The sequence below is a fragment of the Aquila chrysaetos genome, chromosome 14 (assembly GCF_900496995.4).
Source record: "Aquila chrysaetos chrysaetos chromosome 14, bAquChr1.4, whole genome shotgun sequence".
In the NCBI taxonomy this organism is placed as follows: Eukaryota; Metazoa; Chordata; class Aves; order Accipitriformes; family Accipitridae; genus Aquila; species Aquila chrysaetos.
In genome coordinates this window covers 962,706-989,535 of record NC_044017.1, presented here as the reverse complement: position 1 = coordinate 989,535, position 26,830 = coordinate 962,706, and the positions used below count along the sequence as shown (strand labels likewise).

Here is a 26,830-nt window from a genome sequence, read left to right as displayed (position 1 = left end):
CACTGGGTCTACAAAAGGCTATGGAACAAACGCAGCATGCTTTAGGACAGTAAAGAGGCAGCGGTTTCCACCACCTGAACTTCTGCCCAACAGAAAAATAAACATTAGCTGCTTTTCCTTTTATGAGGGCAGCAGGGAAGGACACACAGGTAGGGAGGTGTGGAACAGCAGAAAGGGCCATCTAATTGTGATTTTGTCCACACAGTAGTCCTAAAGGTGGGATTGAAAATAACCTCTCGGAGTCTAAGCCTCGCAATGTTAAGCGTAAAGAACAAATGTTATTATTTAGCAGCAAATTAGTGAGGTAGAACAAAATGCTAGGTACCACAGCTGCGTGTATGAGAACTTAGCTTCTTGCTTTTTGAAGAGGAGAGGAAACAAAAATGCATAGGTCTGTTTTGAGTATTGACTTTTAATAGCTTGTTTCTCATAAGGGAACAGGGGATGTTTTCTGTTTTAGAAATACAGGTATCAGTTGAGCTTTAAATACAGCCTGCTCCTGCCAACAGGTCATGTACATGATTTACTTGGCTTCAGTTTTTGCTTTTATGCGTTAAGCAACCTTCAACCTTCTTTTGTAATACAATATATAGACAAATTTAAGTACAGTAATAGTGTAGGTATTTTACTGTCTTCACATTTTTCTTGACATACTGGACAAAGCGATACATATCGGTCGGCCCCCAAGCCCAGGTTTCATACAAAGCATGTTGAACACTGCTTTCAGTGGCACACTTAACTTGCTCCCACATTTAATTTGCCAAATCTACAGAAACAGATCCTTTGGGAATATCAGGAATTATTTCCACCTTTGTCCAGTGACATTCAAATGCTCAGGCAACTACCGGTAACTTTAATTTTACGGTTACTAGAGATGTTGCACACTGACAGGAAAAAGAAAGTTTTAGAACTGGACAAGCTATAGTAATCCAGGTTTTGTTAGAAGAATTATATACAAAAGGGGACTTTATATATAGTTTTCAATCTGTAGTTTCATTTTTCAAAATAAAACCTGTATATATAAATGGATAACATTCAAGATCTGTATATGAATAACAGTTGCTTTCTGGCTAAAACAATACATTTAGACAGAATTTCACTTTCTGTTTTTCACTTCGAGTATGCTAGCCGGTCCAGTCCTTTGGGAAAAAAGTTCCATTTTTAAATCCTTTAGGATCCATCAGATTCATTATGTGGTAACGACCTTAATTTATACAATATACTATATTATGAGGTGAACTGAAGGGGATTAGATATGGAAGTATTGGTCTGGGTGCAGTAAGCCAAACAGCTGCTTGAACATGATACTACAGCTGAAGTAAGTCTCTGTCAGAATAAAAACCAACATTCATGAAAACAGCAGCAGCCATCAAAAACATTCACAACTGCAGGGATTTTTTACTATGTGTAATTTTGCATTATAAGTAGGAGAAGCCACAATAGTTTAAAGCAAAATTTTAAAAATACCACTATAGTTTTGAATTTAATAATGTGAACTGTCACTCTTATAGCCGTTTATAGAAGTGTACTAAAAAAATTTACTTAAACATATGAATTTAAGACTTTCACTTTATTCAGCAAATTGGTTTATTTACACAATGGGGAACGCTGGTTGAATGCTGTCAATGTAATAAAAACAAATCTAACAGAGACAATACTGAACTCTCTCTATGTATTCATAGCAGAAGTGACAAACTATTTCCTTACCTGTATCAGGAACATCAAGCGCAACAATGGGACAGTATCATAGGACACTGATTTAACAATAAACCACAGAGGTCCAGTAATACTATGGCAATTTACTCATGTATTTACTGACTTTAAAAAAAAAAATAATTAAAAGTCAGCAATACCCAGTATAAATTTCTGTCAATTATCAGAGTCAAACTCTGATGCGTAGGTCAGTAAAACCTTATCAGATCATCCACGATTCATAAAGTGACCTGATCTGCTTCAGACCACTAATACGGAAACAAAATTGATGAGAACAGATTACCCTCTAAAAGGCAACAATGATCTGATAAGGGTTTAACTTAATGGAAGTTTTAAAAAAATTAAGAATTGCAGAGCACAGCCCCTATTAGAACAAGCTAACTTTCCAGACTTTCAAAAAAGACAAAAAAAAAAAAAAATTTTTGAGAGAAAAAAAAAACAAAAAACACTTCAACATGAAGCTACCATACAAAGTTTCTTTTTGTTTTCCTTTTTTGTTGTTTTTTTTTGTTTCGTTTTTTCTTTTAAGAGTTCAGAGTTGCAATTTAATCCTGGCTTTTTAGTGAGAAGGACAGTTTTGGCCTAGACTTTCCTTTGCCCAGGATAATTTTTTGCTCTTCCTTTTGCTGACGTTGTCTCTCTTGTTCTAGTTTCATCCTCTCCTCATGAATCTTTCTTTGTTCTTCAACAATTTTCAATTGTTCTTCAGCCTATATATGAAAATGGTAGAATTTAGGCCAGCATATTTTGTAGTCATAAAAGCAATTTACAAGTCCATATTAACTTCCAAACACGTCCAATCCTGCACAGGTATGTAAGCAGTCCTACCTGAGCTAGATGCCATAGCTGGTTTCAGGGAAGCTATTTAGAAAATGGTTATTTGAATTGAGTTTAGAAGAAACACTGAAAACTTCCTACAGCTAATGTATCAAGATCTTGAGTGCTCACATGCAATGTTTTTTCAGCATTGCCTTGCAAACAACACATTACATTTTAATTAAGGAAGTCAGTGTATAGAGAGAAATTCCCCTGACACCTGTCATGTGTCAGATGAAGGCACAATATAATGAAGTAACAGACCTTCAACCAGAGGTCTCCCCACTCCAAAACCCACCTAAAAACCCTTCCTAATTCAAAACCACCTTTACTTGATTTGTAACAAGTCAGTTCTTACACTGACTTATGGTTCTTACAGCTCTTCCAGTGGTCTTCTAAAGCTGCTTATTTTGTTCATTACGTCAGTTAATACTTTACATTTTCTATTTGTTCCATTTCCACCATACGAAGTTGAGAAAACGGTAAAACAGAAAGAGATCTAAAGCAGATGTCGTTCAAGCAAACAGTTTTAAGAAGCATCATCTTTACCTGAAAACGGTGTAATTACTTGGGTAATTGAAGCTGATAAGAGTTCAATCAGGATTTAGAAGCAGCTTTGTTTGGCTTATCATTAATTGATTAGAATCGGCTAAATCATATTGAATGTTCTCATGAGACAGGCACCTGCTTAAATAGGATTGGAGCACCAACGCAAGCTAGACTTTCATAAGTTAGACACCTTAAGCTTATGCTGAAAGCCCCTTTCAGCACTTGTACATCACCACTGTACTAGTCTCAAATCCAGTTTGTACTTGTCCTGCTCAACAAAACAGAATTAGTCACTTCTGCTCTAGAAGCTGGACAAGTTTGCAAACTTTCTTCAACCTTCCCTGTGAGATACAGTTAAGAATGTACTTTCTAAATTCTGAACACAACTACCTTCCTCTAAATTAACTGCTCCTGAACTATTTTTTCAGACTAGTCTTATTGCTAAGGATCTGGTCTCCCATGCTGAAGGGAAGGAGAGCAACAGTACTGACATAACCGGCAACAGCCGAGTTCAACTCTAGAAAGGGTCAATTTGTTTAATTGTGTTGCAAATCAGGCAGAGGGACCTGTATTCCCCTACAGAACGGTTAACTACATCTTCACATACCAGTTTAGCTTGTGCTTCTGCAATTTTTCGGTTATTCTCTTCTAGTATTCGCTCTAGTTCCTCACGCTTTGCACGCTCTTCTTCCTAAAGGGGAGGACAGGGCAAGATGTTAGTAAAGTAGAATACTCATTTCTGCATGTTCACTAATCTTTCTCAGAATTCTTCTGTGAACTGACTTAAAGTGGCAGCTTTACAGCCACCTATTTTGTCTCACAACGGTAAATTGTGCAGCCACTAAAACTGGTTTCTAGTACTCAATTTAAATCACCCCGCCCAGTCCAAACAGCAACCAACTAAACCCTCCCTAATCATAGAATCCTGACAATTTATTACTAGAATTTTAATATCACACAAATCAACAAGGACAACTACAAAAACTGGATAGTATTTACCAAATTAAAAAGTAAAATAGAAAATATAAATAAAGTGAATAGTTTGTCTCACCAATTAAGTATACCTACGTATTCTTTACCTATACTCCTTTAATCAGCATTAAAAGTTGAATATTTACTGTCTTGTCCAGTGTCCTGCAGAGTGTGCTCCTCGGCTGCCATACGCGCCAGCTTCCTCTTTAAAATGATTTGTACTGTTAGCTTGGCAATACCTGCATCAGCAGCTCAACCATTTATAAAGAAACAACATACAAGGAAGGCTGAGCTGAGGAATGCAGATGTTTATGATAAGAAGGAACAAAAATATGTAAATCATTCCTAAGGCAAACAATTAATAAGAAAAATACATTTACTGTTAGTGAAAAATACAAATGGTAATCCATACTTCATGGAGCTATGGGCTTCTTTCATGGGGAGAATGGACTTAACATTCAATATTTTGACAATTTTAAGACAGCTGAAACTGTCATTTGCAGTCTGAACTTGGAATTCAGGAGTCCAGGGAAGGCAAGATCAGGAAATAAAGCCTTGTAATTGTTGTTTTCTTGGTGAATTTTATGGAACTCTGTTATGCAAGTCATAAATATGAAGACTGCGTGAAAGCTTTTGAGGTGTTTCAGTTCACGTAATATATATATCCGAATTATTTTAGTATTTGGAAGATTTAAAGTTAGCCAGAGGTTTGTGTCTGTGTAAGAAAAAAAAGTTAATACGAACAAAGCAAGCATATGAAGAGAAAACTTCTTACTATGACTAGTAACCAGCTACTAGCTAGCACAGTTCACTCCAGGCATGGAAGTTTATTCTGCGTTATAAAGAACTGATGGGACTTCTCCACATCACACTGACAATAGCAAAAATACTTTAAAAAAAAAAAAAAAAAAAGTCATCCATCTGAACAAATGAAAACCTCTATACATGAAGCATTTGCTGACTACAGACGTCTAAATTCAACTTAAATTCTTTCATAGTAAAGTCTGAATTTGCAAGACAAGTGTAATGTATATTCTTAATATTTGTTGTAACTCAGTGTTCCCGTGGTTTTTTTTGTTTGTTTGTTTTTATTAATTTAAAGATACTATGTGACAGACAAGTCACTTCTAGTATGAAGGGGAAAGCTTCATTGCTACTGTCTTTCCTTTTGTAAGCCAATCAAAACATTAATTTAAAATAAATCGTGCAGGAAATACAGAGTGAAAAAGGCATTTGAGACTTATGACTATTTAGCACAAACTTCCTTTACAGTTTAAAGTTTGTCTTGAATTTTCTGGATCCTGGAATGATTGGTGCAGGCAGGCGTCAAAGCCTTTAGTAGCAAATTACTGTCTCACAGAAAGACATTTTCAGCTTCTGCTCCAGCTGCTGATTAAAAAAAAAAAAAAAAAAACGAAACGGAAAAAAAACCCACAAAAACCCAAGTCACATGTTCAGCTTGACTTCAGACAAGGGCAACCTGCTCTTTTGTAACTTCTAGGGAAAAAAAAAGTTGTTAGTAGTTATTAAAAATGGATATAATGATTTGGACATAGATCCTTCGTGAAGACGTGGATGGGCTTATGCTCGAAGTCCCAGAATTAGTCCAATGTACGCTCAAGGAAAATGTTCATTTTAAATGAAGAGTAAGAAACCTATTTGTTAAAGACAGGTACTGCAGCTCACTGCTGGACCCTGCTTTTTGCCTGACTGAAGGCAAAAGCCTCTTACAGTCTATGTAAACAAAATGAAACAAATGAAGGATACATAATTACAGATTTTCAATACCCTTCCCCAAAAATGAAAGGACCGCTGATAAATCCTGCAGCCATGGCAAAAGTTTCAAACAATTCTGAAATATGTAGGTCAGTTCCATTAAAAATCAAGTATCCTTGTTCAGGTTTTAGGAGAATAACTGTTTAAGTATCAGTGAGCTCCTCTGAATAGGCTAGAAATTAAGTTTCGCAGCAATGCAAGTTTATACGAGAAGGGAATTAGATTTGCTGTATTCCATCTCTTTCTGAACCGAACAGGAGGCACAAACCGACACTGAAAGTTTTGCCATGGACTGTCTCTACTTTCCAAACGACCGAGCGTTACCTCTCTGGCTTTTTGTGCTGCAAGTTCAGCTTGTCGCTGTCGCTCGAGTTCTTCGAGCAACTGTTTTTCCATGATGCGCTTAGCCTCCTCCACCCTGCGGAGAACCTCTCGCTCAATCTCATCCTTCCTTTTCTCCAACTCTTCTTCTACACGTTTAGCCACAAGCTCTTCCACTCTTCGAGCAGTTTCTTCCTCTATGAGTTTCTCTTCAATTTCTTGTTGACGACTATGAAATGCAAACACAAGGATCACCTTTTTAATCAATAAGGAATGGTTGCACTGAAACAAACTCTTTCAAATACACAGCATCAGCCACCCTACTGAATCACTTTTAAACAGTTTTATACCTCATACACACAGATCCTATACTTAAAGAATGTTTTGCCCAACATTTAAGGAAAGTGAATATTCAGACAATCAGTGCTCCTGCCACAAGGAACCTATTCAAACTGTACCATATTTAGCATCTCTCCATATCTCAAGAGACAATGATTAAGAATACTGCTTATCATACTTCTTCTTGATCATTTGGCGGGGGGGGCGGGGAGGGGGGGAGGAAAAAGAAAAAGAAAAAAAAGACCCCAGTCAACTTTGGCCATCCTTCACCCTTCAGGAATTTAAATAGTCTCAATTTTAAGCCACATGTCCCAATAATGTTTTGCGAAACCTTGTCTTAAGGCCACCACCTCAGACGCATCAAACTTATCTCTAATAACTAAAACAGAAGACAAGCAATAAAATTTGTGATTTGAATATTTTAACAAGAATTCCAGCTGTCATATCTGTAATATAGTTATCCAATCATTTACCTTATCAAATTTGAAATACCTCAGCTCTCCTTAACTTCTTTATTGCAGCACTCTGTTTCTACCATAATTATCCAAAATAAAATATACCAATACCAAGCGCCAAAAAAATCCTTGCAAACTTTACAGTTTTCCATGTTCCGAGTTTTGGGAGCATTTTCAAATGTCTTCTTGTCTTTATTTTTGTTTAGCAGCAGCACTACCACTTAGCCTGATCACTGTTTTAAGTCTTCATTAAAAAGGATACAAAAAGATTAGGTCAATTCGCAGGTTTATTACCAAATGAAGGAAAAAAAATCTTCCAGGTCTGAATTACTAGTACAATATGGCAATTAGACATCCAAAGACCAATAAAAGTGAATACTGTATAGCTATGGTTCATATAGTACTGTTTGTTTAGAATCATTATGGGCTTTGGGGAGAAGGTTGTTCTTTTTAACCTTGAAACTGAACTTTCATTTTAAGTATTCTGTGAAGAACGGAACAATTTAATAAACATATCTTCTGGCCTGTCAGCACCAGAAATCCATGATTTAGAATAGCAACTACTGTTACAATATCCTAATATCCTGTCATTTTCATAATGTTTGCATTTTCTTATCTTATTTATATTGAGAGACATAAAAAAGCCTCATTTAAAAAAAAAGTCACAGGATTTACTAACTTTTAGATTTCCCAGGGTACAATTTGCAAACATGCAATAGGAGATAATGAAGTAAGGATTACTGACCCAGATAAACAAGTGAAATACTGAAGTGAAAGGCTCCCATTTTCCCCTGTTCATGTATCTTCTTTTCAAAAGTGTACTGAACCAAACAGATAGTCTATCTCCTTCAGTAAAGTTCTGGAACCCTCAACTTAAACATTCAGCCCCAGAAGACAAACTTTATTCTTACGTTCCTCAAGAGATAGCAAACTTATCCCGTGGTGCGTTAGGCCAGCATTCACTTTTCCTAAAGCGACACAAAAGATCTTGAGGTGGTCTTTTCAGAATAACAAAATAACCTAGACCACCACCACCACCATCCAGAAAAACGCATCAACCCCATTCTGTTAGCGTGTCGCTGCCAAGCCACTACCTACAATCCTTTTTGGACAGATTTTTAAACATCCTTTATATACCAAATATCCTTTTATTTTTAAAGGCTTTTTTTCCCTCTTATGAGTATTTATTCAGCTGCAAGTACTCTCACTGTCCTGTACTGATACAGCTTAGCACACATAAGAGGCTGTTCTACAGAAATAATTTTTTGGAAAGCTCATATTCATGTGTTTTATTCAACTATTTTAGCTTTACGTTTAACATCAGGGAAATCTAGAATAAAAGTTAGCTAATTCAATAAAGATAGCACATAGTTACCAAAAAACCCCTGACACTCATGTCTGACATAAGTTTTCAAATATGCTCAGCAACTGATGATGTACTCAAATTAAGCACTGTGCTCACACACATTTCATTATTCTCACCCCAACAAATTCCATTCGAATTTCATTAAACCAAGCAAATATATCTTTTCACATTCAAGGCTATGACATTATTACAAATATATAATAATATATATAATGGCTTTGAGTTTATCAAGAAAATCAAATTATAAACACAGATATAAATATCAAGGATTCATTGTGTAGTTTATACCAACCATTAATTATTTTTTTAACATTGCATGAACTTACAGTATGTTATAAACAGGTGTAAGTTTATCATCCTGACCTACTGAGCCATGACTTGAGAGCAACAGATAAGTCAATAGAAGTTTTTTTTGTATGCTCCACTTACTTCTTAAAAGACTAATTTTGTAAAATCTGCAGAAAAGAAACTGCTTACATTTTAGCAGATTTCTGAGGAAAAGAAATGTTGTACTTGCAAGGCCTTTACAGAAGACTAGCATTATAGGAAAAAGCAGAAGTTAGGCTATGTATTAAGATTTGAACAGACACGAGAAGAAGGTCATTTTCAATATATGAACTGTCCACTAGTTAATTCAGTCAGCAAGAAAGTACTTCCTTCCTTAACATGAGTATATACTAACATCTATGACGTGATTTACAGATGACTTACTCAAATACCATAGTTTTCTACTCTACTGAGTTTTGTTACTTCGTCTTTTTGAAATTTAAAGCGTATTCTAGAAGCATCAAAATTCTATACCCAATCTTTTCCAATATTGTTTCACCCTCAAAAGTTTACTATTCTGTTGCCAATATTGCTCAAATGTCATATTCCTCCTATACAGACTTCCGGAGTATTTTAAAATTTCAAAGCTAACTCATATAGAAAATCTACTTGCATATGAACTCACACAAGTCCAGAAGACTAAGATAAACTATTCACTGTATTCTCAAATTGTTAAGCACATACCAATTTTTCATCGCAGATATGCATGGAGTATTTTTTATTAATTTAGGTACTGATTAAAATCATAAACCACAAAATTAGGATCAGTAACTCAAAAAGCCTTCAACATTTTCATGTGTGTTTGTGTTACTAGCCAAGTTTTTGATGGCATCGCTGTCACATTCCAAAGTTAGCAAAGGAGATTACGGACAAACAAAAATGAAAGCGACAACTCGGGGTGACCAAGCCTTCTAAACTACAATCAATATTTCATTAGAATAACATTGCTGAAATAAAACTCAAAGCTCCACCTGAGAATTAACAGAACTACTTGGCTGTAGTGCTATTTGTGGATTCAGTGCTCCAATGAGCAAGGGTAACAGTCAAAGAACAAGATCACAACTGTTAAAACCATCGTTATCTCCGCTGCATAAAGGTCTCCTTCATAACTCAACAATATTGCTAAACGTCTTAACGCGCACCCAATGCTCGTTAAAATAGAATTCATCTATCTCTGTAGGCTTTATAAATAGCCACATTCCCCACAAGGAAAACTGGAAAAAGGCTTCAGATGAAACAAGTCACCGGATCTCACCGTCCCGTTCGGCAAGAAAACGGAAAGAAAACAAAACAAAAAAAAGAAGAGAACCCTAGCTGTTAAGACAACGTCGCCCAGTACTGCCCCAAACCCCACGCCGAGGAACTCCGGCCGCCTCCGCTCGACGCAGAACCGGCTCCACGCCGCCAAGGGGAGGGGCCGGGGCCGCGGCCGGCGGCGCAGCACAAAGCCCGCGGGGCGCGGAGGCCTCTGCCGCGGAGCGCAGTTTCCGCGCAGGGTGGGAGAGCGGCGGCGGCCTGGCACCCCGCGCCGGCGGCTTCTCCCGCACCGGGCCTCTAGGAAGCGGAGGCGGGACGGCGGGCACAAGTCGGGCCTCGGCGAGGGCCTGAAGGCCGTCACCCCGCCCGCAGGCGGCCCCGGGCTGGCGGAGGACGGCGCGGAGAGCACGGGCGCCGGGGCACCCCCCCCGCTTCCCCTCACCCCCCCTCCGCGGCCGCCCCCGGGCTCACATTTTCCGCTGCCGCTCGAACTCCGCTTTTTTCTCCTCCTCCTCCCGCTTCTGCTTCTCGTCCAGGCTGCTGCGCTTGCTCACCGTGCGCCCGAAGATGTCGATGCGGTCGGGCGGGGAGGAGGCGCGGTCGCGCTCTCGCTCCCGGTCGCGGCGGGAGGAGGGGGCCGTGTTGGAGCGGGAGCGGGAGCGCGACTCCCGGCGCCGGTTCCGCTTGCTCTCCCGGGACTTGGAGCGTTTCCGCGCCCGCTCCTTCTCCCGGGAGCGGGACCGCGATCGGCTCCGGTTCTTCTTGTTGTGCTTGGAGCTCTTGGTGTGCTTGGAGCGGGACGAGCTCCGGCTGCGAGACCGGCCCATCCCGGCAGAGGAGGAGAGGAGAGGAGAGGCCGCGCCGGCGACCGCCCGGCCGCCCCCGTCCCCTTCCGCTAGCGGCGCCCGAGAGAGGTGCGGGGAGGCTCCGCACGCATCGGCGCCGCCCGGGCGGGCCCCTCGTCCTCTCCCTTCCCGCCGCTCCGCGCTGCGAGGAGGAGGAGGAGGCCCCGAAAGCGGGAGCGAGTCCGGACGCAGGCAAGATGGCGGCCCTAGCAGAGCGGTGACTCTCCTCTTCCGCCCCACAATGCGCTGCGCCGCGCCCGAGCCGTTCGCTCCCCCGCCTTCGGCGTCGCGCCGGAGGAGCACGAACGCACTCGGCAATCTTCGGCGACCAATGGCGAGCGTCGCTCCAGGAGGGCAGAGCGTGTGCCCCCGCGCATGCGCGCAGCCTAGTCTCGGCGTTGCCGCCGCCGCCGGCGGAGGAGGCGTTCCGGGAGGTTACGCGGGCCGGGCCGGGGCGGTTAAGGGCGGCGGGGCCGGGCCGTCGGGGGTCAGCCGGTGCGCTGGGGAGCTGCTTCGCTCGCCGGTGTCCCCAGCAGCCGTGCTGTCCTTGCCGTTAGTGCCGCGGGGCCGGTCGGGCGGCGGCTGGGCCGCGGTGAGGGCAGGCTCCTCAGGATTCAGGGCGGGGGAGGGCGGGTGCGTGTGTGAGGCGCTGAGGAGGGAAAGGTAAGGGGGGTCGCCGGGTATTTGGAGCTCCCTCCAGCCCGGTGGGCCGCCTCGGGAAGCGGCCGAGAACGGGAAGCGTGTAAGGGCCTGCGGGTGTTTCCCGGCTCTCCCCTCCCGCCCCCCCAGCCCCTTTGCAGGGCAGGGTCTGCCCGCGGGGTACCCCCCCACCCCGGCCGGCTTCCCCGGGGTGCGCTCTCCGGGGACCTGCAGCCTGCCTGAGCGGTGTCCGCTGCCCCGCAGAGGAGGAATTCCCGTAACTGTCTAACTGAAGTTTTTTCAAGCTTTGATTGGTTTTGGGGGTTTGGTTTTTTGTTGTTGTTGTGTGTTTGTTTTTTGTTTCGACGTAGGAAGGAGAGGGAATCTATCGCTGCAGATTTTAAGGGAAGTTACAAAAAACAAAGCCCCAATAAATTGTGAAAATTAATTTTTCTGAGTCCTCTGTTGAACCACATAGGCACCAGCGTCTATTTTGTTGTAGCTAATCTCTAACGTGGCACAGCGAATGGCTGTTTGGACTGTATTTAGGGTGAGTTTGCCTGTACACATTACTATCATTAACAACAGGTATGTACGCAAAGCAAGCAGCCTCAGGTCAAGCGGAGAGTATGAACTAGTGGTTCAGTAGGCATCTCTGTACGAGTTTTTTTTGTCCCTGTTCTGCCATGTAATTGTTAGTCTTTTCTGCCATAACAAAATTTGCAACTGATGTTATTCTTGATTTCAGGTGGACTGGTGCAAGCTATAGGTAGTTAAGCTTGCTCTCTACTTTCAGTGGAAGTCAGCTCCTTAATATCTTTTACAATTGGTGTTTTGTTTTGTTTTTTTTTTAAATAGGTCTACATTTCTAGTAAGTTTTAAGTACACTTCTGTGGCAGGTTGACCCTGGCTGAACACCAAGTGCACACCAAAGCCGCTCTATCACTCCCCCCTCCCCCCCAGCTGGACAGGGGAGAGAAAATATAACAAAGGGCTCATGGGTTGAGATAAGGACGGGACAGATCACTCACCAATTACTGTCACAGGCGAAACAGACTCCACTTGGGGAAAATTAACTCAATTTATTACTAGTCAACCAGAGTAGGGTAATGAGAAATAAAACCAAATCTTAAAACACCTTCCCTCCACCCCTCCCTTCTTCCTGGGCACAACTTCCCCCCCCGGATTCTCTACCTAACCCCCCCAGCAGCGCAGGGGGATGGGGAATGAGGATTATGATCAGTTCATCACACATTGTCTCTGCTGGTTCATCCTCTTCAGGGGCAGGACTCCTCATACTCTTCCCCTGCTCCAGCATGGGGTCCCTCCCACAGGAAAGAGTTCTCCACAAACTTCTCCAAAGTGGGTCCTTCCCACGGGCTGCAGTTCTTCACAAACTGCTCCAGCGTGGGTCCCTTCCACAGGCTGCAGTCCTTCACGCACAGACTGCTCCAGTGTGGGCTCCTCTCTCCACAGATCCGCAGGTCCTGCCAGGAGCCTGCTCCAGCGTGGGCTTCCCACGGGGTCACAGCCTCCTTCGGGCACCCACCTGCTCCGGCGTGGGGTCCTCCCCAGGCTGCAGGTGGAGATCTGCTCCACCGTGGACCTCCCTGGGCTGCAGGAGGACAGCCTGCCTCACCATGGTCTTCCCCACGGGCTGCAGGGGAATCTCTGCTCCGGTGCCTGGAGCACCTCCTCCCCTCCTTCTGCACTGACCTGGGGGTCTGCAGGGTTGTTTCTCTTACATGTTCTCACTCCTCTCTCCGGCTGCCATTTTTGTTTGTCCCAGCAACTTTTTTTTCCTTCTTAAATACAACCCCCCCCAGCCCCCTGCTACCAAAACCTTGCCACACAAAGCCAATACAACTTTGCAAAACATTCCTTTGGTCACTGGACAAAATCCAATCTCATTTTAGTGTGTTGTCATCTAATTCTTTTGTCTGACTGACTTGTCTCATTTTTCTTGAAGGGAGGACTTCCTTATTTTGAAATTCAAACTTACTCTAATTAGTACCAAAAATAAATAAAATGGACGCATCTTTCTGACAGACCACTTTGCAAGTAATAGCAGAGTAATGGACATTGTGAAACTTGCATGGCAGGAGTTCAAGAGTTACAGACCCTGGGCGCACTTGTTTGTCTCTAGCGCTTCTGGAAGTGCATGCAACAGGTAAGAGGTAACTAAGGAAGTTGACAATCAGACTTTTTAGCTCCAGACTGGGTAGGTGAGTTTCCAGCTGGCATAATTTCTACAGCAACTTGGCTACAATTGAGTACTGGAGCTTTTAAACTCATATGATGCAACAGGTTCTGGTTAAAAGGTCTATCATAATTTTATTAGTACTACATTCCATATTGGATGTACCAAACCTGACCTGGAATGGAGGGGGGAAAAAAAAGAGGGACATCGATAATTGTTTTGCAGTCAGTTATAAGTATAAATGAGTTTTAAAATATTCACTATAAGCTGAGTTTTCTCCTTGGTAAGCCACTATTAACAGAACCTATATTTAGCACCTTGCTTGTCTGAAGAAATATAAATTTGGACTCCAGAATTCTATCCCTATTTAGTAATATTGATTCATCAGAGCTATAAAATGCCATATACAATATTATATGAGAACAATTCGTGATGATAGGTTGTGTGGAATTAAGAAATTATATAATATGTTATAATGAAATAACTTTCCCTAATCCATTATTGTATTGCTCCATCTCAGTTTTTTTAAAACTCCTGAATTAATAAGAGCACAAGATTTTTATTACCTATACTAGGTTAAGGTCATTAGTCCATTTACTTCGTTATTTATGAGAACTAAACTCTGCTACTTCTGGAAAAAGCTTCTTTTCCTCTTGAAAGATACATTCCTGAGAGCTGACGAATTGGTAGAAGAACATTGTATCTGTGGTTCCTTTTTTACTTTGAAGTTTGGTTGGTTTTTTTTATCGTATCACCTTATTTTTCCCAGGTTAATAGTAATATAATATTAATATTTAGGTTCCCCCCCAGTGTAATTACAATTGATACGGAATTACAGTGCCAAAAGGAAGTTTTAATAAACTCTAAATTTAAGAACCTTGTTTCATTATATAATTTCATTTCTTGTTTTCAGTTAATTGGAAAAGAAGGTCATTTCCCATGTCAGTTCCATTTCAAATTTTTCAATAATTGATTAAACTCATGTAATTTTTTCTGGATTAAATAAATTAGATTTTTTGAGTTTTTAATCACATTTAAATCCATGTATTATTCATGGTTTGGTAGCCATACTTCATTTCTATGCACTCTTGTGTTTTTGCATTATTTTTCTCCATTTTAATATATCTCAGTATATTAAAATGCATAATTTGCTTCTTAAACTGGTTGCCTTAGAGTTGGAAAACACCTTATTTGACAGCCAAATGGTGGCATAATTGAAGCACCTCACCCTTCTTTACTTTGGCTACTATCATCACATGAAATCTCTCAACCTGTAGGCATTTGGGGGTAGCCTTGTGGAGATACTGTGTTCTGATAAACTCCAGATCACACCTGCTCTCACACCATCGCTTTTGTCATTAGCTGGGTCAAGAGGAATCTTGGGATGTTAAAGGTCGTTTACTTTGGTTTGTGTTAGTGTGGCACAGCTGGATGCAAGATTTTTGTAATGGGTCTAAAATGAAAGAACTCTGGAGGGTAAGCAGAGAAGGAAAGCAAGAGCATATTAGGATAAGGTGTTTGATATATAATTTACTGTCATCTGGCGTAGTCTGGCTGACAACAGTAAGAGGGCAGGAATAGCACTGAAGAGCTAAGTTCTTGGAAGGAAAAAAAAAAAAGTGGTTTAAACGTGTGCCTGTTGGTTCTTTCAAAGTAGCTACTTCAGCCTGAGTTTATTACAAGGTCAGAAACTATGTGTACAAGGTTTGGGTTGTTGTTTTTTTTTTAAAGTATGAGTCAGTGATTACAGAAGCTATGCAGGTGTAGAAGTTGTATTACTTAATCGCCTTTTTTTTTTTTTACACCTAATGCCAAGGTTGCTTGTTTTGCTTATGCATTTTCTGTCAGCTGCTTTGTTTCTCTTTTAGCAGTGCTATGGAGTTCCGAGCTGCTAAGCTGTAGAGGTAGGGGGAGGTGAAGCATCTGGGAGACCGGCAGAACAGCTGTGAGGAAGGCATGTGAGGAGCATGGAACGGTTGGCAGAAAGGGAAGTATCTTTTCTAAAAATTGAGACAGTAAGCCATTAAAACTGCTGCTGCAAAGGACTCTATTGAAAAGGGAGGGGGGGGGGGGGAAGTTTAATTGAAAGAATGGAGGGGAAACCCTGTACAATGAGAAATTAAATAAATGGAAAGGGTTTTCACATTGTACCTACACAGAAAGGCTGGGTAGATTGTATACATAAGTATAGTTATTAGCCAAAGTACTCCTATTTTCCATATGTTCAGATGATAATCATATCATTGGAAGATGAGCAATACTGTACAGAATGCTGTTGGAAGTGTTTTGTAATTTGGATATGAAAAAAGGCACAGCTTGAGTAATCAGGACTAGTGTGTGGGTATATGATAATCAAATTAATTTAAAGCAATATCTGTTTTCATTCCTATGTGGATTTAGTTTAGTGGGAATTTTAAAATAACATTAATTATCAATGTCAGAGGACATTTTACGATTTTTATTTTATGTGAATCCACTTATCAGTTTTTTAATGTTTGGACTACTTTCTACATGGAAGAAGGGAAAAAGAACATTCATTCGCTTGCTTTGTTCACATTGCCTAGTCCATTTAGGTCCTAAACAAAAGCTCTCAAATACTATTAGAGGTGCTGAATATAAGTTTTGATCACAACTTGCAACACTGATCTGCAAGCTGTGTATCCATGGTGATATGCCTTTTTCTCATAGTGAATACATTTTAAAAATCATTATATGGAGTATGCAGATTTAATATCACATATAAGTATTTATATCTGGACCTAAGAGTGGTTCATTGAAGACTGACTAATAAAAATCCAGCCAACCTTCTTCAGCAGCTGTATAATCATGGAGCTACTTTTAACTGTGTAGGCATATTCTGATTTATCTGAAAGACTTCATAGCAATTGTAGTGTTTGGTATGTGTAACTAGGGACTTAAGCCAATCAGAAATGAGTTGAAGTGTCATCTAAGCCTCATGAGGGACTGATGCAATGTGAATACTTGGATAATTCCTTTAAAAAAAACAACAACAAAACAAACCAGAGTAGCAACATACACTGTTATTCAAAACCAGGTTGCTCATGATCCAGTGGTTAGCATAGTGGTTAGACTAGTTGGACAAGCGAGAAAATTGGATTCAGGTGTGTCCTCATTCATATCAATGTCTCTTCCTTCCCATGACAGTATGTTAATCACCAGGCCAGTGTCTAGGCTAGAGGAAGGTGAGAAGGGAGTTAGGGGCGAAGTCCCCCTCTGCTTCCTCAGTTGAAACCAAGTGGATTTCACAAAATACAAAATAGACATGTTCAGATGCAGGAGGCAACGTAGTTGTAATGTAATGACTGTGTGTATAGGGTTTGCGTGGCAAGGTTTTGGTAGCGGGGGGGTTATAGGGGTGGCTTCTGTGAGAAGCAGCTAGAAGCTTCCCCTATGTCTGACAGAGCCAATGCCAGCCGGCTCCAAGATGGACCCACTGCTGGCCAAGGCCGAGCCCATCAGCGATAGTGGTAGCACATCTGTGATAACATATTTAAGAAGGAAAAAAAGTTGCGGCAGACACAGAAACAGCAGCGAGAGAGAGGAGTGAGAACATGTAAGAGAAACAGCCCTGCAGACCCCCAGGTCAGTGAAGGAGGGGGAGGAGATGCTCCAGGCGCTGGAGCAGAGATTCCCCTGCAGCCCGTGGGGAAGACCATGGTGAGGCAGGCTGTCCCCCTGCAGCCCAGGGAGGTCCACGGTGGAGCAGATCTCCACCTGCAGCCCGTGGAAGACCCCATGCTGGAGCAGGTGGGTGCCCGAAGGAGGCTGTGACCCCGTGGGAAGCCCGCACTGGAGCAGGCTCCTGGCACGACCTGCGGATCTGTGGAGAGAGGAGCCCACACTGGAGCAGGTTTTCTGGCAGGACTTGTGGCCCCGCGGGGGACCCACGCTGGAGCAGTCTGTGCGTGAAGGACTGCAGCCTGTGGAAGGGACCCACGCTGGAGCAGTTTGTGAAGAACTGCAGCCCGTGGGAAGGACCCACTTTGGAGAAGTTTGTGGAGAACTCTTTCCTGTGGGAGGGACCCCATGCTGGAGCAGGGGAAGAGTATGAGGAGTCCTGCCCCTGAAGAGGATGAACCAGCAGAGACAATGTGTGATGAACTGATCATAATCCTCATTCCCCGTCCCCCTGCGCTGCTGGGGGGGTTAGGTAGAGAATCCGGGGGGGGAAGTTGTGCCCAGGAAGAAGGGAGGGGTGGAGGGAAGGTGTTTTAAGATTTGGTTTTATTTCTCATTACCCTACTCTGGTTTGATTGGCAATAAATTGAGTTAATTTTCCCCAAGTGGAGTCTGTTTCGCCTGTGACAGTAATTGGTTGAGTGATCTCTCCCTGTCCTTATCTTGACCCACGAGCTTTTTGTTATATTTTCTCTCCCCTGTCTAGCTGAGGCGGGGGGAGCGATAGAGCAGCTTTGGTGGGCACTTGGTGTCCAGTCAGGGTCAACCCACCACACTGTGGTACTCTGGAAGGGGGGGAGCAAGTTGTCCTGGATTGAAGTCTATTCAAAATACTGGGTTTGAATTTTGTTAAATAATCATGAGAAAAGAAACAGGGCTAATCTTGAGAGCTAGAGCACAAAACTTGGCAGGTGCTGTAACTGCCTGGGTCTTGCATAACATGCCCCCTCCCATGGCAGCTGCATTTCCAAAGGGGCGAGCTGTGCTCAGTTCTTCAAAGGCTACTGTAGGCACTGCCCTCAGGAGAGGACTCCAGTTTTTGGCTCCTACATAGATGAAGGTGCCACTGTTGCGGTGCTGACTCAGGCACCTTGGCTTTAATGGGGCAACAGCCATGCCTCCCTGTGCAGCATTTCCGCTTGGCTTGGTGACTCCTAGTTAGCATGTGTATTTTATGAGTTCCTAATCCTCGTTTAATTTTGAAAAACTATTTGGATGAAGTACTGGCTGTGGAAATTTTATATCCAGAATGTTTTGCATAGTTTATTTGTAAGCAGAATTTTTCCTGTTTTTTTCCCCCCAATTTCTTTAAACACACTAATATGTCTAGCAGTACCACTTTTTTCCATGTGAATATGAAAATGACTGGGAGCGGTCACTTTTTTTTTTTTTTTTTTTTTGAAAAGCAGTCAAGAAGTAACTTGTTTATGATAAAAATAGGGTTGCAGGTATGGGAAAAGCATCCTACCTACACTTAAAAATTAAATCAATGCTACCACAATTAATGAGAATTGACCCTGAAGCATTTTTGAATGTTAACAGCTATTCTGTTAAAATTTTATCAAAAAAAGGTTGAATGAAACCTTTTTTTCTTACCACCATGCAAATTGATGAACTTTAAAATTAAAATTTGCACATATTAACGGGCAGAAAATAGGAGTTACTACTTTCCTAAAATGTTTTGTTAAAAAGTATAAGACAAATATGCTGTCTATATGGGCAAGCCAGTTTAGCAGGAAGTCTTCTGTGTGCCAGATCCTGCCTCCTGTATTCACAAAAGTAGCACTTCATTTTGCAAGTAGATTCATTAATTCATTTCCCTGACTAGCTAGGTTAAAGGCTGAAGGAATAAAGCATTTGGGCATGATGCAATTTTATTATATAGTTTAATTTTAACAGAAGCTTTTAAACTCTTTTTTTCAAGTTTTTGTGAAAATCTCATTAAAATGGCAAAAGCTGAGAGACTATACTTGTAGAGGTCTTCCCTAATGATCTGAAGAGAAACAAAATACTAGAGAAAAATGGACATTTTGAAGTCCATCCTTCTGGGAATTTTCATTAGAATGTCTCTTCACTCCTTTTGGAAGGCATTGAAAGCATCGTGGCATGTGTTGTTTGACTCTATTGTTGTTCCTCATGTCTTTTATTCCTAAATTATATCAGTAGTACTTGTCTGCAGATGGTGTGATAACTTTTAAACCGCAGTGATAGCAATTGTGCTGGTCAAACTGAATTGTATTTTCGTGAGTGATCTGGCTGGCTTTGTTGTCCCAGCTGATCTGCCACAGAGCTATAGCCATGACTTCGGCAATGTTAGAACAGGGCTGTCTTGATGGATCACAAAGCTCTGAACACTGGGCACCCTCAGCATACACAGACGTCTAACCCGCTGCTTACGTCGTGTAGTGTCGTGCTGTACAGAGCTATGCGCCCTGTAGAGTCTGTGCACAGTGTATTAATCTGCCATCAGCCCTGCTGTGCGTTGGTTTCAAAATGGGCTTGGGGCCTGGTTCGTTTGGGTCTGTGTCTAAGGCGGCAATGTGTTAGAGCAGGATAGGCTTCTAAATGCACGGAATATCTAATGCCTATATGTACTTCATCTCTAGAGATATAGCTGACATCATCAATGTGTATGTGGTTACTGGTCATTGATAGTGTTCTGTGTTCACATACAAGTTTGATAAAGTTGTTTTCTGGTTTCTACAACAGGTGCTAATTGCAGCTTTATGAATTCTTGGGATATAATCTCATTAGTGTGGGAAACAAAGTAAATGTGGAAAAGAATGCACCAATATTTCTCCTTTATCTCTTATTTGCATTATTACCAAGTTTTGAATGGATGAAGCACATCCTTCTATGGCTTAAACCATTGCAACACATAGTGTGGTGGTATATTTGTATTTAAACAGTCCTCTGTATTTAACTTTGTGTCCTGTTTTTGGAGATGGGGAAGCAGCTAAGGAAGAAGAAAAAACCTGCCCATACCGTGTTAAAACATTTAAAGAAATACTGTATTAAACACCACTTTTTAAAGTCAGGCACTGCTGATTGTGAATAAGGGTGGTAGAAAATGGTTGTAATAGAAGAACCAGTGAATGAATCTACAAAGGCATTTCAGCTTGGGTGAAGGGTTGTGGTTTTGCTGTTGAAGCAAATCTCTCGAACATCAATTTGATTGCATTGGAGTGGTCTCAGACGGGGTAAACTGGATTCTTTTTGGATAAGACTAAGTCTAAAATAGAAACTGAAACATGGTAGTTTCTGTTTGAACATAAAGAAACACTTTTTTTTACTGTGAGGGTGACCCAGCACTGGCACAGGTTGTCCGAAGAGGTTGTGGAGTCTCCATCCTTGGAGATACTCTGGACATGGTCCTGGGCAACTGGCTCTAGGTGGCCTTGCTTGAGCAGGGCAGGTTGGACAAGATGACCTCTACATGTCCCTTCCAGTATGAACCGTTCTGTGTTTCTATGAAATCGGATGGTGTATTCTAGGACTGCTGTTGAGGTTTCAGTCTGCAGGACTGGTCTAGAACTAGTGGGAAGTAAAGCACTTCCCAAAAGCATGTAGCGTGGGCATCCAGTTCTCAGCAGCCACTGTCTTGGTTCACAGACTTTCTGTTGCAAACTGCTACTTGCTAATGTGGACTTAGCCACTAACATCACGTAGAGCTGAGTTAGCAAGTCCTTTGGTGTTGGCTTCTTTGCTCAGGAGCACATAGATATTGCAGAAAGCGCAGGCCAAAAGTTGACACAATTACTTTGTATATTGGATCTATACACACAGAGCCCCTTAAGCCATTTTTTTTGCAGGCTAGAAGGCTGTGGTATTTGGCTGCCAGCATCTGATAGATAGGCACCAGGCCAATTTGAATGTATATAGCATTGGAATATCTAGCCAATCTGAATTTGTAGACTTTTCTGCTAGTTGGTTGATGAGTTAGCATACCCTAGACTCTCTTCATTTAGCTCCTCACTGGACAATTATGTAGTCTTTCTGGCTTGCCAAAGTTAACTAGAAGAAACGAGTAGGGGAAGGTAATACTGAGTTTGAATGACACAGGAGGCATGGGAAGAGATGATGGTATTGCACTAGATGCTGGGGGAGGGTGTATGTAGTTTAGGGTTGGTATGATGAAGGTTCATCTGCACGCTCAAGTCTGGTGCTCCTGCTGTGTATATTAGGCAATGAAATAATGCACTGACATGCTCTGACTGCTCAAAACAGGACTCCCAGGGCAAAATGCCATCCATGCTTACTCACCCCGCTGGATAGCATTGTCTGCAATTTTTCTCAAGCTCTTCTACAGATATTCAGTCTTGGTGGTGCAGAGGGACCTGAAATTCTCTAAGAAACTTCAGGAAAAGGTGACTTTGCTGCATCTGTGTGAAAGTGCTGCTGCAAAGAGCAAATGTGAAGAAAGTCTGGAGCTTCCCTCAGGCTTGGAGCCAAGAGCAGGCTTGTAGCTGATTGTGAGACATCTGTCATCAGCAGGAGTTGCCAGTAGTGGAGCTGGGGGCTACAAATGAGAGTGACAGAAGTACATGATGACCTAGTGAAAGAAGAGGATTTTCTAGGACAAAGGGTAGTAGTTCATGATAAGAAGGCAAAATAAACTAGGTACCTGAAAGAGGACTATCAGGTGGGGAGGGTGGAGGGGTAAGTAAAGAGGACAAAACCACACCAAGAAATAAGCTGTGAGTGAGTAAGATTGGGGACAGATAGTAAAATGCGCACATTGGTGGGAAAGGAATGAATGTGGTGAGAAAACAAGTAGGAAGTGAAGAGCAAAAAAGCAGAGACATGAAGGATGCAAAACCCCAGGCAACACTCACTGCATTAAGGAAAGAAAAAACTACAAAAATGTATTTTTGATACTACTTTTCTGTATGGTCTGTTGCTAATGTTGCCAGAATGAATGTTAAACAGTTTAAATGGAATGGTGTCTGAGATGAATTCTCTTCAGCTGTACGTCTCCTAGGCAAGTGTGTGAGAACTGCTGATCTGTTCGTCTTGTTCAGATCACATGAATGTGAACACAGCAGAGATTTGACTTGGTGTCCCCATCTACAAATACAGAGGGCGGGGGGAAATGGAAAGAGAAAGCCTCCCCTGGGAAGAAAGGGAGTGATCCCATTATAAATGAGAGTCATACAACATCCCTTCTGGAGGCGTGTTGAAATTTCCCATGGGAGGAAGAAGAATAAACAAAGGTCGGTATTGCTAATAAAAGAAAAATAGTTGGCAACCAAGGAAACAATAATTATTTGATTGCAGTGTCCTGAAAAGCTAGCAACAGAAACAATACTAGCTAAAAGCAACAGGCCAAATGCGTCTCAGTTGCAACCCTACCTGTCATTACATCACGGATGTGTTTGCCTTACTGCTCTGAGAGCAGTGCTTTGCCAGAAAAATAAATATGCCCTGACTTTTTGCCTTTGCTGCTTTACTCTTCTTACGACCACAGTGTTCCTGAGGGTTTATTGTGTTTTACTTCTCAACACTATTGTGAATCAAGCAAGGAGTTGCTATTATCTCTGTTTCACAAATGAGGAACAGAGCCTGCAGGAGAGTTGTGCTTAGAGCCGCACAGCTTATGGTAGGCAAGGGAGTTTCCAAATCACAGGCCAGTAACTTTCTTCGCTCACTTTCTGCGGTGGCAGAAACAGTAATGGAATAGTAGTACTGGGAGGGCATGTATAATGTTTTGTCTTGGACAGTGCAGTTTCCCTACCAGGAAATAAATGAGCAAAGCTCGCTATTGCAAAAAGATATCCCCAAATCATGACTTCAGCAATTTCAAGAAGAGATCCACATAGTCTTGAAAAACACATCAATAATGAAATATTTCCTTTTGTACAGCAGCAAGACTGTATTTAAAACCAGTACAGTTTCATTTTAAGTTCAAAGCGGCAAAGCCTGTTAAGGCCAAATTGCAACAGGCATTATTATTTCCTTATGGAGATGTGCGTGGTGAGCTGGGCAGAAGGAAGCTGTGCAGTGCTCTCTGGTCATGTTTCCAGTCTGCCTGACGATGCAGCCACAGCCCTAACTGCACCTCCTCGGAGGTAACCTCGCTGAATGGCACCGTCTAGTTCAGCTCTGTCACAGTGCAAACAGCTGTTCTGCAGTCCCAGTGATCTTATCTTTACTAGCAGGGTGTAGCCGAGTTGTGGGATGGTTTGTTCCTAGTTCACTGGGGGTTACACGGAAAACAGTGTGCTATAGGTAGTATCACTTTCTCAAGCCTGAGCATATGCTGAAAGTGATTGAGAGGCAGCACTCTGATCAGAGTCTGAGCTAGTGCTGGTGGGAAGGGTTAGACTGTGTAACGCAAGCTCAGTCCTCTTTTGGCTAGAGAATGGAAAGGTGTTGGGTGTTGCCAACACACCAATTGCTGCCCTTCTGTAAGGGCTGTAGCACACTGCTTTTCATCTGCAGGAAGACAAAGCCATTTGGCTAGATTGTCTTTCCTGATTAATTTTTTTTGTTTCAGCGATGTCCATTTCTTATGTTAGCTATTAACATTAGGGTGGGTCTTCAAGAGCTTCAGGGTCATCTTTGCTTTTTTTTACTGCATCTTTGAGTTTTTCTTCTATCTGCTTTGCGTCTCTGTTGGGCATCACTACCCCCTAAATGAGATCAGTCTTTTAGGATTGTTACTTCCTCTTAGTTACCTTGGAGAACAGAAGAGAAAGAAAAACATCACTTTGAATTCTCAAGCTTTTTTTCTCACGAAACCAGATTATAAAACTGAATATTGGTTACAAACAGAATCATCTTTTAGAACTTAGTTGCATCGCAGGAGCAAAAAACACAGACCATGCAAATTGGTGTTACTAATAATGCTGGGTTTTTATTATGCCTGTAGCTTTTTAGGTATTTTAGTATTAATTACATTTTCCTTATTGAAAGAAAGCCAAATCTGAAACTATGCTGATAGCTGAAGACTGATAGTGGTCATTGTGCAGGGACCCTTTCATACGGCTGTGCATGCAAGTGACTGCTTCATTTTGTAGTGTTAACTGATGACAGGAATTTATGCCATGAATGAAAGTAACTGTTCTTATTTCTGACATAGCTCTGCAAAGTTAGATATCAGCAGTATGTATTTTCCAAAGAGGTGGTAAATTTATCTTTCATTAGACATTTGTATGCAGCTTATTTAAAAATGTCAACCTCCTGAATTAGTATGAAAGCAATCAGTTCATATATGCTGTTTGAAACAGCGATCCGAAAAACAGCATGTAGAAGTGAGAATTCCCGAATTTTTTTCTTTCCCTTTTCGGTGACTGCCTTGCCTGTAAGAAAAAAACAGCCACATTTTAGTTTCCCGTTTTGGTTTCCCTCTGTGGAAAACGGTGCTAACAGTGCTTCTCAGTCTCTTTACAATTCTTTGAGATATGTAGAAGGAAAATGCAAGCAAATAATTCAAATATTTTCGAACAGTGCTCTACACAGTTTATTATCCTTTGTCCATAGAGTATGCTAGAAAATCTATTTTCTTCTTGCCTGTTCCAAGACGGGATAAAGAGTTTTCCGTGTAGCAGGGTACTTTGGTTAACACTTTTGAATTGAAAAGACCTTTTTAAGAGCTCCGGATAGACTCACGGAGGTTGGCAAAAGGATTTTGCACTCACGCTTGTGGATTTGGGTGGTGGTCTAGCTGTGTGCATTAAAGAAGAATGCCAGCATGATTGTATAAATATTACATTAGCATGCCCTTCTAAAAACAGTCTGCAAGACACCTTTGGATTGCCCTACTCTAGAATTCATAAGCGAGTACGACTGAAATAGGAATAGCCCAAATGAGTATGTATTTACGCTTGTGCTCGGATCTCTGGCGTGAGTGCTTTGCGCAGGAGGAGATGCTCGAACGGCCGGTTGATGCTTTCGGTGCCAGGAGATGGCACTCGAGAGCACATTCCCCACTTGACGGGTCCGGTCTTGTAGGCTCCGTAACCACGGTGTGGTTGGTGCCACTGATTCCTCCCTGAAGTTCTCTGCACGGTGCTCTTAATGCAAGTTAAGCCTATTTTAAGCCCACTGCTAAAACGGGGCTTGGGGAACTTGCGTTTGAAAACTGTTACCCTGTGAATGTGAATTGTACGTTTATTTTTCTACTGAAGTTCACCAGCTTCGTTCCGGTTCTCAACGCTCGTTCTGCTTGTGCAATTTTTTTCAAAGCATAGACAATTTTAAATGAATGCGTCCATTTGAATATATAAAAGGCTGCAATGAGAAGAATTGGAATGGTACAATTAGAGGAACCCTGCTTCCCATTCTGAACAAAAGCAGCGTCGACAAAAATCTACAGGAGCAGGTCAACCTTTGTTGAACAACATTCCATTTCCTGCTTTATGGGCACTATGCTAAACGCAGTCCCTTGCCTTTGATGGAAATAAACGCACCATTTGTCGGTCCCAGTAGAAGCAGAATTCTTGAATGAGCTTAAATTTCCCTTTTATAAGAAAGCAAGTAAGTAAGAACAATCCTCGGTGACTAGTCTGACGCCTATTATTACCGGTTTATCAAAGCCTCCACCCATTCCATGTGGATAATGGACTCACTCTGTCCTTAACATAATTATTAGTCTAGACTGGAGACATGTCAGGTTAATATTTCCACAGAGAAGGGTTTTCCCCTTTAAAACCAGATGGTGGCTTGAATCATGGCACTACATCTGGAACGTGGTCCTAAAAAGACCGTGATTTGGTCCCATTGGTGAAGATTACTATACTGGGAACCACTCCCAGAAAAGGAAAAAAACATGAATCAGAAATATGCTGTTTGATTCCGTGTGGAAGGGATCTAGTGAAAAAGTCTTAAGAACAGCATAGTTTAAAGGTATTTTACATTAACCATGAGTTTCATTTCGTGTTTGGCCTTGGCCTACTGCTGTACAGAAATTACTGTACCCAAATATCTGATTAATTTCTGGGAGTGTCAGGTAGTACTTTTTGCTAAACTGTAATGAAAGCCATGCATGATTTGATTGCTATTTCTGCAGGTTGTATTGGATAGATAATCTGAAAAAAATGCCTTCAATTTGCCCTGGAAAGGGAAAGTTAACTTTGCAATGATATTTTGGCCATGGTGACTTCTTTAAAGAATGGTCTCTTAACAAAAAAAGTAAAGAGTGTAATTCATGCCTCATTAGCACTTCTTATAATACATCTTCACTCATGACTTACAATAATTCTTGCTTCAAAGCTATTCTGGGAAGTCAGGAAATTTGCAAGATAGGGATTTCTGCACTTGTATCTGTGCTGAGCTGAAAAGCTGGGAAAGGTGGTCATTCATTTTTGGTTACGGAAGCAGAGTTTATCAAAGAAAGCTTCAGATTCTTAGAGTGTCTGTGAGCATTTATGTGTCTAGCTAGCACTGGTGAAGTAGTCAGTCAGCATTTCCATTATGAACCTTCATTTCCAGTGTTTTGTAATAGTAACAGTCCCTAAAATTTCTTTCCAAGTGGAAACTTGGCATGTAAATTCTCAGTCCAATTATTTTTGTATAAATTTTTAGACAAATCAGTTTGTCCGTTTTTAAGTTATGT

The 26,830-nt window shown here is 41.7% G+C and overlaps 1 protein-coding gene across 3 annotated transcripts; it reads right to left on the bottom strand.

Annotated features, from left to right (window-relative positions):
* Positions 1–392: 392 nt before the first annotated feature.
* On the bottom strand, positions 393–10,999 carry ARGLU1 (arginine and glutamate rich 1). 3 transcript variants are annotated; one of them, XR_003926512.2, is made up of 5 exons: positions 10,363–10,999; positions 6,151–6,376; positions 4,197–4,254; positions 3,686–3,769; positions 2,229–2,423 (listed from the first exon to the last, which is right to left on the bottom strand). XR_003926512.2 is itself a non-coding variant. In XM_030036349.2 (4 exons), exons 1-4 carry the CDS (start codon positions 10,716–10,718, stop codon positions 2,259–2,261), a joined length of 831 nt encoding a protein of 276 aa, XP_029892209.1. In that variant the 5' UTR covers positions 10,719–10,990; the 3' UTR covers positions 393–2,258. The 3 variants fall into 3 exon arrangements, 2 of the variants coding, with proteins under 2 accessions (XP_029892209.1, XP_040984598.1); XM_030036349.2 differs by lacking the exon at positions 4,197–4,254 and having other exon boundaries at positions 393–2,423; positions 10,363–10,990; XM_041128664.1 differs by lacking the exons at positions 2,229–2,423; positions 3,686–3,769 and having other exon boundaries at positions 3,830–4,254; positions 10,363–10,997.
* Positions 11,000–26,830: the final 15,831 nt, after the last annotated feature.